Source organism: Rhineura floridana, chromosome 2, assembly GCF_030035675.1.
Source record: "Rhineura floridana isolate rRhiFlo1 chromosome 2, rRhiFlo1.hap2, whole genome shotgun sequence".
In the NCBI taxonomy this organism is placed as follows: domain Eukaryota; kingdom Metazoa; phylum Chordata; class Lepidosauria; order Squamata; family Rhineuridae; genus Rhineura; species Rhineura floridana.
The window spans coordinates 51,761,540-51,778,776 of NC_084481.1; the positions used below are offsets into that span (position 1 = coordinate 51,761,540).

General features: G+C 40.8%; 1 protein-coding gene across 4 annotated transcripts in view; it reads left to right on the plus strand.

Moving 5' to 3' along the window:
• The window catches only part of LOC133376468 (prolyl endopeptidase FAP-like), an 81,213-nt gene that overhangs the window by 11,198 nt on the left and 52,778 nt on the right, over positions 1–17,237 (plus strand). For 2 of the 4 annotated variants that reach the window (XM_061608635.1, XM_061608638.1), the window contains 6 exons: positions 7,817–7,901; positions 9,804–9,899; positions 11,448–11,542; positions 11,632–11,706; positions 13,716–13,768; positions 17,038–17,110. In XM_061608635.1, coding sequence (XP_061464619.1) covers positions 7,817–7,901; positions 9,804–9,899; positions 11,448–11,542; positions 11,632–11,706; positions 13,716–13,768; positions 17,038–17,110 — 477 coding nt within the window. Of the gene's footprint in view, positions 1–2,788; positions 2,848–7,286; positions 7,500–7,816; positions 7,902–9,803; positions 9,900–11,447; positions 11,543–11,631; positions 11,707–13,715; positions 13,769–17,037; positions 17,111–17,237 lie in introns of those variants that run through there. The other 2 variants (XM_061608637.1, XM_061608636.1) reach the window with 2 other exon arrangements.

The window sequence follows — 17,237 nt, forward strand, 5'->3', positions numbered from 1 at the left end:
TAAAATTATGACAATACTTTGGAGGGACTGTCTCTAAGTTTACAGATTCTAAAAGCAAATTTAGAACTCCCTCTAATTTTATGCCCACTGGGTAAGCAGATCCTTCCATACTAACATTTGAGAGATTAGTCTCGCAGGATTTAGAAAGGATAGAAACAACATCTCAACATTTATGGCATAATTTGAATAGTAAAGAACAGCATGTTCTAAGGCAGTGGTTCCCAACCTGGGGTCCGTGATCCCCAGGGGGGCCACGAACAGTAAAGAAATGAATCATTTATTTATTTATTTATTTTTAAAAGTCTTCACTCCCTGGACACTGTCTGCTTCCACTGCCGCTGCAGATGACACCTCCCCCTTGCTCCAGACAAGAGGGGAGGATTTTTGCTGAAGCACCAGAGCATCTTTCACGGGCACCAAGGGCAGGCATCTGCCTATAAAATACATCACAGATGCTAAAGGAGGCTGAGGGTAGAGATACCAGGAAAAAAAGGGGATTAATATCACAATCTTCCATCTCCTCGCACTGCCACTGCTGACGACTCCCTTACTCAGAATGAGAGGAAAGGGCTTTTTGTGAAACAAAAAGAAGCAAGGCTGCAAGGAAAGGCTGCTTTCCCCTTTCATTCCTGGCAGCCAGCCTGCCTCCCTGGGGGGAGGGGGTCACATAAAAATTTGAGCTTATATAGGGGGTCCTGTACTCATAAAGGTTGGGAACCACTGTTCTATGGGAATTATCACGTGACTCCTCCATTGTAATCAAACAAGCTGATAAGGGTGGGGCCATAGTTATTCAGGATGCTCCTGAATATAAAATGGAGACTTTATCCCAATTAACAAACAAAGCTGCATATATGTTATGTCCTAATAATCCTACTGCAAATATTGTCCAGGAATAAAAATCATCCTTGAGGAAGATTTAAACTTGGATTATACCTCCAGTGATGAACACAGATTTTTGGTTAACAAAAATCCTAGGGTTTTATTTGTTTTATTTATTATTTTATTTCTATCCCGCCCTTCATCCCAGCAGGAGCCCAGGGCGGCAAACTAGGGTTCCAGTTTTTTTTATAACTGCCTAAGATTCACAAAGGAATAACACCTCCACCTGGTCATCCTATTGTTTCTGGCTGTAACTGCATTCTAGAGCCTCTTTCCTTGTTTGTTCATCGTTTTTTTGAACCTTTCGTACCTGCTATTCTATCTTTTATACGGGATTCTACAGATGTCATGAATAAGGTACAGTCCACCCCCATTGAACCCCAGGATAACTTGGTAACTATGGATGTGAGATCACCAACATACCTCAGGAACAAGCTATAGATATTATTCATCATACATTAGAAAAGAGAACAGATAGACATCCCCCCCCATTTTCTTTGTACATTGGCAGAAATAGCTATGTGCAAGAACTACTTTAAATTTGGTAATTCACTTTATTGGCAAATTAAAGGGGTAGCCATGGGATGCCCTATCGCCCCTGAAGTAGCCAATTTGTATATGGAATCCTTTGAAAAAGATATTAATGCAGCTGCTAGTCCTTTTGCGGACAGATTGTGTGTTGGTGGAGGTTTATAGATGATGTGTTTCTCATTTGGAGGGGTCGGTTGAACATCTATGTAATTTCTTTGAATGGGTAAACTGCAGGAGTGTCAACATCCAATTTGTTTTCAACCACAGTCTGGAAGAAATCAATTTTCTGGATTTATTAACTGGGAAACAAGGCAATCATTTAAGCACTTCCATATATAGAAAACCCACAGATATAAACACTTATCTAAGGTTTGATAGCTCCCACCCAAAATCACTAAGACAGAACTTACTGTACAGTCAGTTTTTAAGGATTAAATGCAATTGTTCCTCTGAAAGAGATTTTATACAGCAATCCAACATTCTGAAAAAACATTTATTCAAGAGGGGTTATCTGAAAAATATTGTTGAGGATAATTTCAGGAAAGCTGCCCTAACAAAACGCACTAATCTTTTGCAACAAACAATTAAAACAGCTTCTAATTGTTTGAATTGCAATTTGACTTTTAATCATGTCACTAATAAACTACAAAGTAGCATTAAAAGGCATTGGCATGTTATATGTCATATTCCTGGATGTCATGAGAAACCCATGATTTCTTTCAAGAGGACCAGGAACATGAGAGACATTTTGATTAGAAGTGAATTTAGGGACAACAATCACCCAGTTCTCAACACCATACCGGGCACAAATATACCCATGGGTTATCATCCCTGTGGGCATTGTGCCTACTGCAGATTTACATGCAAGATGACAGAGTTTGTCAATCTCGTCAATCATAAAAAATACACTTTGAACCAATTTTCTACATGTAACACTGCCAATGTCATTTATGGATTCAATGCAGTTGCCAAAACTTTTATATAGGCCAAACATTAAGGACTGTCAAAAGATGTATAGGGGAACATCTCAGCAATATTAAAAACAAGAGATCTGGGGGGGGGGCTGGTGGAGCATTTTGCTAGATGTCGTCACTCTTTTGCCCATTTTAAGCTTTCAGTTTTAGAAAAAATAAGTGTGGAAAAAAGTAATGATTTATTAAGGAGAGAAATAGTTTGGATTTTGGAACTAAAAATGTTGACCCCTGGCTGTCTCAATGAGAGATTAGAATTTCTTCCTCTCTTATGAATTTTTGCAATTATCGATGATCCCTTTTACATTCCTTTTCCTCATTTGCTCATTAATTCCCCTATGTTCAATTAGTCACACCGGATTTAGAGATGCATATACATAAGCACGCTCATGTGAATTCTTCTGTGTGGTCGTTTATAATTTCAAGCAATTTTGCTAGAAAAGAACACTGCAGACCAGTCCATGTAAGTAAAAACTTTTGATTAGTTATGCAAGACATTATTTTATACTGTAATGTATTTTGTGTTATATGTGTAATAATGTAGTGTGTCTTTGTAATTTTAATTTTAGCCCCTGACGAAGGCCAGATTATCCAGTGGCCAAAATGCATTGGGCTTTTTTTAAAAATAAAAAATACACATTTTTCAGCATCTTGGGGTTTCCCCCCCCTTTTTTATTTCTGGCTCTCTGGATGCTTGCCACTTTCTGTTTTTGTTTAGAATTGCAGCCTTCAGGGACATCCATCTTTACTCCTGAGTGCTCCCATCTAACATTTCTAACACACTAGTCTCCTTTCTTCCCACAATGGCCTTCTGGTGACTGGCCTGGCCTGAGGGCACTTAAAACTTTTTTTGCCAGAAGCACGTAGACCAGAGTTCAAATCCCCACACAGCCATGAAGCTCACTGTGTGACCTCGGGCCAGTCACTGCCTCTCAGCCTCAGAGGAAGGCAATGGTAAACCCCCTCTGAATACTGCTTACCATGAAAACCCTAGTCATAGGGTCGCCATAAGTCAGAATCCACTTGAAGGCAGTCTGTCTCCATTTCACCCAGGCTCCCTAAGCAGGTGAGAAGAAATGATTCTTTCACTTCAGCTGGACCTGGGAACACCATATTTTAGCTAAGATTTCTATCTTAGTTTCCAATCAGAGAAATGTTTTTGTTTGAATTGTATGCTCCAAGTAACCATGGTGCTTAATGTATCGTGCTTAATGACATCACTAGGGTCTGCCCCATGACATCACTAGGGTGCACCCCTGATATCTCAGAGTTTGGGATCCTTCTGACTTGGTAACCCTACTGCACACATACCATACATTTAAAGCACACATACTCCAACGTATCCTGGGAATTGTAGCTTACCCCTCACAGAGCTACAATTCTCAGAACCCTCAACAAACTGCAGTTTTAGGATTCTTTGCTCCTTAGGCAGCCCCTTATCTTTTCCCTTGTTGTTGACTCTCACAAAAAGTACAAGGAGCAAACAGCTTCTGTGAAAAAGCAGGTGGTATCCTCGACCCAACAAGGTTCTCCCAGTTTCTTCACTCTGGTGTACTTTTGGTGAAAGCTGCATGTTGGGTTTAACAATCTTTCTGATATTTGATCCATTTCCAGTCTGAGATCATCAGCTGACAATATCATTCAATGGCTATTTGGCAGACAGAACCAGAAAAAGTTGGGTTTTAAGTTTCTCCATTCAATATTTCATATATTGAAAGGAAGGCTGAGGGGCTGCATCTGAAAAGTGGGGTGGTGAGGGGCAGGCACTGATGAGCAAAGAAAGTCAGTGTTGTTCATTAAGGGACTAACTGTGCAATTCTATTAAGCATGTTTATTCAGAAGTAAATTCAACTGAGTTCAATGGGACGTTCTTTCAGGTTAGATTGGAGCCTAAGGTTACAGTCCAATACATAGTTACCTGGGAGTAAGTCCCACTGAACCCAGGGAACTTACTTCTGAGTCGACATGTATTGGATTGCAGCACAAATGAGATTTGGCAGCTAGGAGAACACAACATTACATTTAAGCCCTTCTCAAAAAAATTGTAAGCACAGTTTCCTCCACTTCTACATAAGTACCGTGCATTCCAAGAGGCGAGGTGTCCCTCAATTTTTCTTCCACTCTGTTATACATTAAAAAGGATTACCCTGTCAGCATTCAATGGGACTTACACACAAATAAGTGTGTGTGCGCATGCATGAGTGCGTGTGCGCAACTGCATAAATAAATATGCTTTGAATGGTTTAATCTCTAGCACAATTAAAGGTTGCAGCCCTATAAATAATAGATTTGTTACACATCCAGGAGACCAAATTACAAATGAGATCTTTTAGAAACATAACAGTGAAAACGTCAGTATTTTGTGGGATGAATTCAAGCAGATACCAGGAAATTTAAATTTGTGGGATTATAATGGATTAAAGCGTTCTGTCACCCTAACACAACAAATCCACTTTAAAAAGTGTTAGATCCTTGCCCCTCTTGGAGATGGCACTGCCGGCTGGGCTAGGGAAGTGATTAATGCTTCATTATATGAGGGAGTGGTCCCGAACTGCCTTAAGGCGGCGGTAGTGAGACCACTTCTGAAGAAATCTTCCCTGGACCCTGAGAATCTTAATAACTACAGGCCGATAGCAAATGTTCCATTTCTGGGCAAGGTTCTGGAAAGGGTGGTTGCATCCCAGCTCCAGGCACTCTTGGATGAGACCGATTATCTGGATCCATTTCAATCGGGTTTCAGGCCCGGTTTTGGCACGGAGATGGCCTTGGTCGCCCTGTATGACAACTTGTGTTGGGAGAAAGACAGAGGGAGTGTAACCCTGTTTATTCTCCTCGACCTCTCAGCGGCTTTTGATACCATCGACCATGGTATCCTTCTGGGGAGGCTTGAGGATTTGGGAGTTGGAGGTACTGCTTGGCAGTGGTTCTGCTCCTATCTGGCAGGTCATCTCCAGAAAGTAGTGCTTGGGGAGCACTACTCGACGCCCTGGGCTCTCCAATATGGAGTTCCGCAGGGATCAGTTCTGTCCCCCATGCTCTTTAACATCTATATGAAGCCGCTGGGTGCTGTCATTAGGAGTTTTGGAATGCGTTTTCATCAGTATGCTGATGATACCCAGCTCTACTTCTCCTTTTCATCTTCTTCAGGTGAGGCCGTCAAGGTGCTAAACCGATGCCTGGCCGCGATAATGGACTGGATGAGAGCGAACAAATTGAAGCTCAATCCAGACAAGACTGAGATGCTGTTAGTAAATGGATCCCCTGACCAGATGATGGATGTACGACCTGCTCTGGATGGGGTTACACTCCTTGTCACTTGAGGCGCAGGTGGCCTCGGTGGCACGGAGTGCTTTTTACCAACTTAGACTGGTGGCCCAGCTACGCCCATATCTGGATAGGGAACATCTTGCTTCAGTCGTTCATGCTCTGGTAACCTCAAAATTGGACTACTGCAATGCACTCTACGTGGGGCTGCCCTTGAAGACAGTTCAGAAACTGCAGCTTGTGCAGAATGCAGTGGCCAGATTGATAACTGGGACCAAGCGGTCAGAACATGTAACACCGATTCTGGCCCGCCTGCACTGGCTGCCTATATGTTTCCGGGCCTGATTCAAGGTGTTGGTTTTAACCTATAAAGCCTTACACGGCACGGGCCCACAATACCTGATGAAACGTCTCTCCCGATATGAACCTACCCGTACACTGCGCTCAACAACGAAGGCCCTCCTCCGGGTGCCTACTCAGAAAGACGCACAGAAGGTGACTACAAGAAAGAGGGCCTTCTCGGTAGTGGCCCCCGAACTATGGAACACCCTTCCTGACGAGGTACGCCTGGCGCCTACATTACTATCTTTTCGGCGCCAGGTGAAAACCTTCCTCTTTTCCCAGGCATTTTAGTATTTTTAGTATTGGTATTTTAAAAAAATAAAACTCAGTTTGTATGCCACACTTTTTTGTAATTATCTATTAACTTGCATTTCTTTATGGGTTTAATTATGTTTTTAACTTTTTTACTGATGTATATCTATATTGTTGATTATGATGACTAGATTTTAAATTGTATATGAAATGCTTTCACTGTTGTACACCGCCCTGAGAGCCCAGGCTATGGGCGGTATAAAAATTTAATTAAATAAATAAACAAACAAATGGACTTTTTGGGGTTAGAAAAGTGGCAGAGAAATGCCATTGACAAGTGTGGAATGAATGCACCCTTAATGGGGAGGTGTACCCGCAAACAAATCAGGATGAATGCAAGACAAATGTTCATTGTATAAACTCCCTGCAAACATACCAGAATGAATTCTCAATAAAAGTCAGATGAAAGTGAAACTATTTTGAAAGTGAAACTATTAAGCCCTAAGCAAATAAATGTTTGGGGAGGTCTTTGATAAGAACCTAGGAAGCTGCCTTATGCCATATCATTGTATTTGTCCATCATGTCCAGTATTGTCTGCTCTGACTAGCAGCAGCTCTCCTGGAGTCTTGGGCAGTGGTCCTTTCCTTCATGTGCTACCTGCTGTCTTTTAATTGGAAATGTGGGAGTTGACCTCTGGCATGCAAAGCATGTGCAGTACTCCTGAGTTAAAGCCCCTTCCCCAAGCTATAAATTGTGTGTGTGTGTGTGTGTGTGTGTGTGTAAATCAATGGTTAATCTGTTTTTCCCTTAAATTCTTGCTCTATCATGAACACATCATCTTAATTTTCAATACGTTTCCTGCTTCAGGTATTGCCAAAATACACTGTAAATACTTCTCAGGGTGAAACAGCACATACCCAATTTGCTATTGAGTCATAAAACCCACAAATTCTTCATGTAAGCATATTTAAGTTATGGTTTACGTGAACAGTGTTGATAAAGCCAAAGCCCCTTTGCAGCCACCCACAGTTCATCTCAGGGCTAAGAACGCCCTGAAAAATCTGTTTCCTATTTTATGGAAAACCTTTGAAATTTGGCGTGGATTATAAAAGTACATTTTTTTAAAAAACTGTCTGGCCTCCATTTGAGAAAGCTGACACTGCTTTTGCAAGCTGCTGCTGGAGATCAAGGGACTGACATCCAGAAGAGCGAAGGAGAACTAGAAATCTTTTTAGAAAACAACTGGAAGAATGAAGGTCTGTAAAAATAATAATGTAAAAATAATAATACTAAATAAATAAATCTGAATGCGGGGGTTTCAAACTGCTGAACTTGTTGTTCACTTGTGAGAAAATATCTGATACAACGCTATGCTCTAAACTGGAAAAAGAAACTGAAGAAACCACGGTTCTACTCATACAGTACTTCAAAAAGACATCTGCCATTGGCATACCAATTGCTGCTGAAAGCCTATAGTTGTGCCTTGGGAGGATGGGAATAAACTATAACAAAAGCCTTAAGATTTTTACTTTAGGAATGACTTGACTTGTAACTGGTTTCTTCTATCCTGCAGATCCAGATGAAAATCCTCATTGCAGTGATCTCATGCCTTTTCCTGTCTTTGTTAATTATGTGTGTTGTATTAATTCCTCCAAGAGGTAAGATAACATAATTAAAAACCAAGTCACCTTATCCTTTGTCCATGAACTGTATGCAAACTGCATTCTTTTCAAAGGGACTTAACATGCATGCAACTTTGAATAAATTTGCACCCAGCTATTTTTTTTTAAGCTACAGCTGTTCATTTAGTTTAACAATTCCAAGAAAATTTGTTTGCTGTCTTGCAAGCATTACTGTGGGTTTGCTAAGGTATAGGAATTTTGGCTGACATTATCTATAACCTGGAAAAAATAAAGATGCCTGCATGTGTCGATGCAAGGAATCCTTCAAGTGAAAAGTGTACCTGTGTTACTTTTGGTGCACATGATAGATAATGTATTTTGACAAGGCTATCAATAGTGTTTGGAACAGCCATCTACCTGTTAGCATGCATTTCTGAACCTGATGATCTTCCTGGTTGGTTTTCCTAGTATCGGTTGCTTTGGATATGGTTACTAATAGTCCTGGGTACATACACTATGCAAGCATTTGCATGTGATTATACAGCCACAAGAGTGGCTGTATACTATAGCCAGTGTGGATTTTTCACATTCCGCAATGTTAAATTGAAAATACCCCCATGCCATTCTAATGCTTCCTATAAGCTCATTTCAAAACAAAACCTTACAAAACTTATAGTCCTAAACTCAGAAACGCTTGCTTAACACAACCCTCTCAATTTTCATGGCAATAAACAAAACAGTCAGAAAGAATCAAGAGTTCAAAGTCTAAAGAGAGAGAGAGAAAACCCAGAGCCCATTTGGACTTTTTTCTCTGAGAGTTCTCATAATCTGTTGAAATTCATTAAAAATCAGCCATGTTCACAGAGTACCTGTAATCCTGTTACTGACCTTGCCCCATACTCTGACCTTAATCTTCTGTAGTTTAAAAGTTAAAAAAAAATGCCTGGCTGATTTTTAATATATTTAAAATTGTTTGCATTGAGCTGAATGATAATGTCGGGCATGCTCAGGGAAGTAGTACTTCACGCAATTTAGAAATTATACTTCTGTTAATGCAGCCTAAAATAGCATTTGCCTTTTTTGCAGCCACATTTACATTAAACGACGATGATAATTACTACTACTACCACCAAATTATTAGTATTTGTATTCATATTTGCATTATTTCCCTGTCTTTTGGGATGCACCCTTGACTGCCAACAGTTTCATTTGCATGGTTGTTGGGTATCGAGTGTCAGCATTCACTGGAGTAGGACATTCACAAATTTAGTTTTCAGTTGTTAATGTTCACCAAAATTTGGACATTAACATGTACATATTCTAAAAATAAACATAGTTTGAGAGAAACACCAAAAAGTATGGGAAGAGGGAAATTCGTTCAAAAACCTAGGATGCAGATCTTTTTACCCCAATATATTCTGTTGGACATATCCTGCCTATGTGTGGTATGAATGGAGGATGTTATTTCACTGCTAATTCATTACATTAATTATATCGGCTGTGCTGGCTGGGGCTGATGGGAACTGTAGTCCAAAACATCTGGAGGGCACCAGATTGGAGAAGGCTGAAGTGTATTGCTAGTTCGTTATATAACAAATGGTTATGACATCATATGGGTGTTTCCAGGTATCTATCAAAATGGAAACTGGCATTCTTAAGATGCTCAGAAAAAAATCACATACCTGCTGGTCTGAGGAGGTCTCATCTTGTATAAAATGAGATGTTACTGTAGTTCTCCCACTTTGTTATTTTTTGATATGGTTTCTGTAGCTGTAGGTTGAAGGACATATGATGAGATTCTAGTAGGGCTGCAGCCTCCAAAAAAAACCCTCAATTTACTGCCCAGCTCAAAGAAGTAAAAGAAAACTGTTCTAGAAGTGATTAGTATTCCTTCTGTGCATTGTTATTAATTCCCTCATTTCTGTCCTATTTTTGAAGCTCAACACAAAGGACATAATCCTAGGCCTTTAACATTAAAAGAGTATCTGGATGGAGATTTTAATTACAAAACATTTTCTCCTTACTGGGTTTCAGGTAAGTGATGAATCCGTGGATCCATAAATATGCAGTGATGAAACCTCATTTTAGAATTTCTTTTTTGATCTGCCAAGCCATTTCCATTTTTAAATGCTTTGGTTTAGTTTTCTTTCATGGGATTGTTTTGTTTTTTAATTGTTTAAGATGCCCTGAGCAATGTAAATGCATTGGAAGGGTGGGGGTATAAGTTTTCTAAAATGAATAAATATGTGAATTTAAAATGTGCAAGGAATGGGAAAGGGTGGGGTGAGTAGGAATTCATTAGGCCATATCATTAGCATGATCGTAACTAGTTGCTGAGGCCAATGGGATTTGCTTCCAAGTTAATTGAGCATAGGATTATTACAGCTTCATTGTGTAAAACTAGTGAGTTGTTCCTAAGAAATAATCATGAGTTGCTTCTGACAAATGTGGTGTGGAACACAGTGCAGTAATGGGAATGATGCATCCCTCCCTAAATGGCATCCCTGAAGAAGTAGCCCATTAAACGTGAGCCAGGAACTCTGTATAGAAGGTTATACTCTGTTGCCACTACCCAGAATCGTAACTCTAGCCCAGAGGTAGCCAACGTGGTGCCCTCCAGATGTTGTTGGACTGCAGCTGTCATCATCCCTGACCACTGGCCAGGCTGGGACTGGCTGGGAGTTGGAGTCCAACAACATCTGGAGGGCACCACATTAGTTATCCCTGGTCTAGTCAAATTGTCAGCTTTCTTATTCCCCGTGGACTCCCTTTTTAAACACATTCTTGGGTAGATCATAGCTAGCTGTTTTTAAACCCTGGTTTATGTTTGTGGCATAGTGGTTAGAGTGTTGGACTACGACCTGGGAGACCAGGGTTCGAATCCCCACACAGCCATGAAGCTCACTGGGTGACCACTGCCTCTCAGCCTCAGAGGAAGGCAATGGAAAACCACCTCTGACTACCGCTTACCATTAAAACCCTATTCATAGGATTGCCATAAGTCAGAATCGACTTGAAGGCAGTCCATTTCCATTTTACCACATTATCATTAAAGCTTCATAACAAAAAGAAGGCAGCTGGTGTTCTATCAGGTCTCCCTGACACATTTGGTTTCTTGGTCCAGGCCAGTGATTTGGGATAAGCTCTATGCCAGGGATAGGCCATCTGTGTGACCCGAGGCCACATAGTGCTCATCCTGATTTCATGCAGATGGTAAAGAGGGGAGAAAACAGGGAAAATGGGTGGCAGACAAAGAGTGGGAAACAAGGGGATGGCAGAAAACGCAAGAGGTGACAGAGGGAAGGGGGGAGAGAGGGGGGTGGCAGAAAGAGGGGGTTTCTATTGGTTCTGTAAAGCAATCACATATAGAACCCTCCCATATAATTTCTCAATTGTTTAATCTCTGCCCCTATCTGAGTTACCTCAGGTTGCCCTATTTTTTCCTTTTCTGAATTACAAAATGGAAGTACTATTATTTTACATCCATTTCCAAGCCCATTTGCTCTAGCCGTTCTTACATTCTTCAGTGAGATGGCGTTTGTAATGAAGCTTATTGGAATCCATGTTTTTCCTCCTCTTAAGGAAATGAGTATCTTCATCAGTCTGCAGAAGATGATGTAATTCTTCACAATGTTGAATCTGGGCAGTGGCTCACGCTACTGACTAACAGCACACTTGTATGTATTATTGCTGCATTTTTTAAAAAACAGTGAATTAATCAAAGGGACATGCTTTGGATTGTAACTGACATCTTTAAATCTTGTAGAAAAAAGTGAATGCCACAAACTATGCGATGTCGGCTGACCAGAATTTTATACTGTTGGAAAGCAATTACTCTAAGGTAAAATGCTTGTTTTTCAGCTGGGATTTGCATCTTCTGCACAGGATGGGGGACACATGGAAAACACTGGAGGCTAGCCCATTAGAGCAAATGGGACACCGCCCCACCAACCTCAGCATGCCCTCTGCCAGCCCCCACCTGCCTGCCTTCGCTCTTACAACCAGTGCAGAGAGGGTCAGCTTCCACTCAGTGTTGCCCTTGTAGAACTCAGCAGGGGGGAGGAGGGGGACAAAACTAGAATTAGCTAGCTCTGCCTCTCATTGGCTCTGGCTACACCCACCACCTTTCACTCTCCTTGCCTTCCACTTTGCCAGCCACAATGGACACCAGCCTCCACTGATAAGGACATTGCTGGGGAAAGGAAAGAAAAGCAAGGGCTCTGTTTCTTCCTTTGCCTGCCTCCCTCTCCTCCCACCATCAGCGATTAAATCATGGTGGTGGTGTTGATGAGAGAAACTCCCTTATGATCCAGGATGTAGTCGTCCAGGGTGTCAAAAGGTCTTAGACCCTTTACTTTTTTGGAGCCAGGGCCCCTATGTCTCCAGTGTCCTATGAGCCAATCAGCATGAAAGCAGAGTGTGTTCACTATGAAGAGTCTATTAAAGCAGTATTCAAGCCCGACCAGATTATTCTATAATCTTAGAAGATTATATAATTTTAGAAGGGGGCATGGTTGTGACTATTATGAAGGGACGCTGCCCTTCTAAATTTGCCACTACACTGCTGCTTGTGATGCTTTTGTGCAAAGGGGCATCTCCCTCCTCGCTGACAGAATGATCCTTTTGTAAGAAGCCAACAGGTGCACGGCCTTCTGTTGTCAGCAGAATTTCCCAGGGGTCCAAGGGAAGCACACTTGTGCAAACTTCCATAAGGGCTAAGATGGAGTGCATTCTGAACTCCATCCATACAGACACCATGGTTTTGCAAGGGGAGGGCAGGCATTGTTTGTACAGGGACCCTATCCCACTCTGCTACCCCCTTAGCAGTTAGGCACAGTGGGCATCCATTTTAGAAATGGATATATGGATTTTATAGATGGTGGGTGAGTGACTCATAATTATTTATGACATTGAGAAGTACATAAGGTGTCTAAACGATTCGCATGTTATGTCCCATGTCTGGAAATATTTCTAAGTGGTGGCTAGGGATGAGGGAGAAATTTGATTCAATTTGCATGTTAACAACAAACCTACCTAATTGGCCCTTTCCAAAATAATACTCAAACTGAAACACAGTCATCCCTTAAAATTTGCACTCCTCTGCATTTTGAAATGCGGTTTTCCAGCCAAGCAATGTATACAAAACATTGCATATACTAGGGTAAAGTGTGAATAGAAATGCATTATATTCATGAAAATAGCATACAAAATGCATTATATTCAGGGAAATTGTTTTGCAGAAATGCACACATTAGGGGAAATTGCTTTGAAAAATGTGAATATTGTATTAGGATAAATTCACACTAAAATGCTGATAAATTTTCATGGGGAGTTTTTTAAAAAAATTAGTTTTTTTAAAAAACTAATGTGAAAAACCGAACTTAAGACTGGAAGAATGAGACGCAGAAAAACCTAGACAGATTTGCTCATCCTTAGTGGTGGCACCTGCCCATGGTGGGCACGTAAGGTGTGAGAACATTTTGCCCTGTGGGTTGCCCAGTGTCATGGTGGGTGTAAGTCTCCACATCAGTGATGTGGTTGCTGATGTAGACTTACTCTACTTGGCTGGGCAATTCACATGATGATGATTTCTTACACTTTCTGAGAGCTATTGCTACCACCACCAGGAAGCATTTCAAGAAGCTTCCACATGTGGGCCATGTTGTGATAACGTGTCCTAGGGCAGTCCCAGTGTGGACATTCACAGAACTTCCATAAAGATTTCAGTTATATTTGCACAGTCTTCTGTTAAAGGTTGTTGGGAGGATTGAATGCTGTCTTATGAAGAATAATGTGTTTCTTTCAACTATAATAACTAATTGTGCTATATATCTGATGTAACTTTTTCAGCTTTGGAGGTACTCTTATACAGCATCCTATCACATTTATGATCTTATACATGGGTAAGATTGAAAGTTTTTTCTTTTATGCTGAAACACCAAGTCATTTTTGTTTAGTGTTTGTTCTCATTTTTTTGTTTGGTCTCCTTTTAAGGCATCACCTTTTCCTCTTAGGAAAACAAGCTAGCAAATGGTGAAATTATCTCTAGCGTCATTACCAATTAATTTTTTTATAGCATTTAGTTTTACTCAGGAATCCTTTGGATATGGTGGCAGTATCATGATGGCATGGAGCTGAGACATTTCACATTGTTGTGGAAAATAACCACTCTGAGTTTATAATTTTATAAGGCTTATAGTTATAAACCTTTATTAAATCAATGCATTGGGGATATTCCTGCAGACCATCGTGGAACTGAGGAACTGTCCGAGAAAAAGTTAACTTATTCATACATATTTGAAAGCAAAGCCATTGTTGTCAAAGTTACAGAGAGTGACAAAACATCACTTCATTCTTATCTCCCTTCACTGCCCCTGAAGCTCTGGCAGTTTCCCTCTTTCCTGCCTTGACACTTCCTGACTCTGCAGATAACAATGTCTAAGAAGAGGTCTTGTAAAGGGAGCCTTGAAAGAGACCTGGGGACTAGTTTTTTCTTTCTTTTCCCTATGTTGGTTAGCACAAGTTTTTTTTTATGCTGAACTTATATTTCTATAAGAACTTATATTTCTAAATCCACGTCAACAAGAAGAGTCTTTGTAATTAAATTGACTTAAACTTTTAGGCAGACATAATATGTGCCACAAGCCTTTACCAGTAGTAGACAGAGATGTGATAAGGTTCACTGATTTTTTCCAGTATGCAGTAGTTCACTTAGGTAATTTTAGACCCTGGGCTGAATGGTCTTGCAGTGCCCTCTCCCCCTTTTAGACGGTCATGAAACAAACAATTAACATGTCTCTTCTGTCCTCCCCCACCACACACAAATTCGGTGTTTTACATCTCCTTCTAAATTCCTGGTACATTCGAGAAGAAACAAAACAATTCTCCCACTCTGATTGTTTTTTTAAAAAAAGGAATATATCCAATTATGTGCATGTGAAGTTCTGCTCATGGAACAGGACTTCCCTTTCCACTCCTTTCATTGTGCATCCTCAAAAACTGCTTTGGAAGTTCCTCCAGCCCTCTGGAGCAGATTGTGAGGATGCACAGGGAGCTGCAGAGGAGGGGAAAGTTGTACTGCACAAGTGGAAGTCTGCACTAGTGGAAGACCAGCATAGGGTATGACCCAAATACTCTCTCAGAATATGCAGTTTCATATTTTTAAACTCACTTAAATCATAGCACCATCATGACTATAGGAATACAGTGGGGTTTGCTTCTACTGCAGTGATGCTAAACACATTTCCTTGCAGGGGAAAGCACCATTTTGTTGTAGAAAATAATGTATATATGTGTATAAAAATAATAAAATGAGTATCTGTCACCATGTACATGCCCAGATGGCTGTCCCAACTATAACATCTTTTTAAAAATAAGAAAGGATGCTGCAGCAACCAGCATTGACATCGGTGGGCCCCAGCATGCCTGTACTAGCCCAGTGTGCTGCCAAGAGGCGTGTTTGCCATTTCCCCCTATCATCACGTGCTGCTCTTTTGGGCCTCGTCTGGGCTGAGGCCTTGGACTTTAGCTCCAAGGTCCGCCTTTAGGTGCACTACTGATTCTATTGTGACGGAACAGTTACAGTCATTCATATTGCAAGTAAATGAATGCCTTTCTGTCTGGGTTTGGTGGTGTAATTGTATTTGCTCTGTTCAGTGCTGTTCCAGGGTTTATTTGTATTTTTCTGTACTTGTTATGAGCATCTTTGGGTTGAAGGAAAGGAGTCCAAATTTTTTCTTTAAAAAAATGGCATCTAGCAGTAGAAGATTCAGATATCTTGGTAGTTGCATACTACCATCCTTAACTCTTAACATTCCTTTTTAATAGCTACTTATGATTTTTCATCTCCTTCTGAATCTTTGCATTTCTATTTTCAACTTCCTTCAAAATAAAACCTATGGTATGGCTCCAGAATTCCCATGAGCAGATTTTTGCTCACTGGATAGTCACACTGGTGGAAGTGGGGGAAGCCATTTTTGACAGCTTCCCCTTTCTCTGCTCTGAAGAGTTGGCAGATGTCCTGGAACAGTCTAGGTGGTGGGAAAGGAGGAGGTCAGCAAAAATTATTTCCACCCCTTCCTCCAGCAGGGGCCTCTGCTAGATCAAAGGCCTTTCCATGAATTGAAGTAGCAGAATGCATCTCGGATCTAGCTCTATGTATTCCTTCCACACATGAGAAGTGCTGAAAGTATAGTTTTCATGGAATAAACATTAAGCACTTCTAAACTCTGTTGACCACAGTGGAACAGAGGATAACCACCCTGCACTGTTCTAAATGGAGATCAGTGGATTGTAACTTTGTTTGGATCACCTTCATGATTTATGGGTATTCTTCCTTTTACTTCTCTGTGTGTGCATGCATGAGAATGAAAATCTGAAATTGAATGCACAATGCCAGTCAACTTTGTGAATGTTTGAAAACTCAAGAGATTCATCAGGGAATGTTCAGTTACCTAAATATGACATCAGCATTCACTTGGGTATATTCAAAACTGAATAAATGTGTATCTGTTTTGAGGCCATCACAACATTCATCTAGGGTCACATCCACACCATATATGCAGAGCTTGGAAAAGTTACTTTTTTGAACTACAGCTCCCATCAGCCCCAGCCAGCATGGCCACTGGATTGGGCTGATGGGAGTTGTTCAAAAAAGTAACTTTTCCAAGCTCTGCATATATCTAATACATTCTTATACCCAGTGGCAGCTGGTGGCTCCATGTCAGTGAGACAGTAGAATCCACTCTGGGTTTTAGTCAGAACTTCAAAGGAGCTTCTACAGCGCCTTGAAAGTTCTGACTAAAACCCAGACTGGATTCTACTGCTCCACTGACATGGAACCACCAACTGCCACTGCTTATACCACTTTAAACAGTCATGGTTTCCCACCAAAGAATCCTGGGAACTGTCGTTTGTTAAGAGTGCTGAAAGGAGACTCTTCTTCACAGAGCTACAGTTCCCAGCACCCTTAACAAACTACAGTTCGCAGGAGTCTTTGGGAGAGTACTTTTAATGTGTAGTGTGGATGTGACCTAGGATTATCAGTTTATACACATGAATGTCAACATTCACTGAATGTCATATATTCACTGCAACATTAAAATCATTAGGAAATACTGTACTGACCTCAAAGTATTTTGTCATTGCATCTTTATTCTCGTTCCCTTTCTAGTGTTTTTGCCAAAGAATATGAGCTTCCGCATAACATTCAGTATATAGTCTGGTCACCTGTTGGACACAAATTGGTCAGTAAGTTCATGAAGTGTGAGAATAATGTTTCTTTTTGATGAGATTTATTTGCCTTTTGTGTTTGCACATGCATCATTTTTGCAGACCTTTTATCTCTGCTTATCAGCTGTGCTTTAGAATATT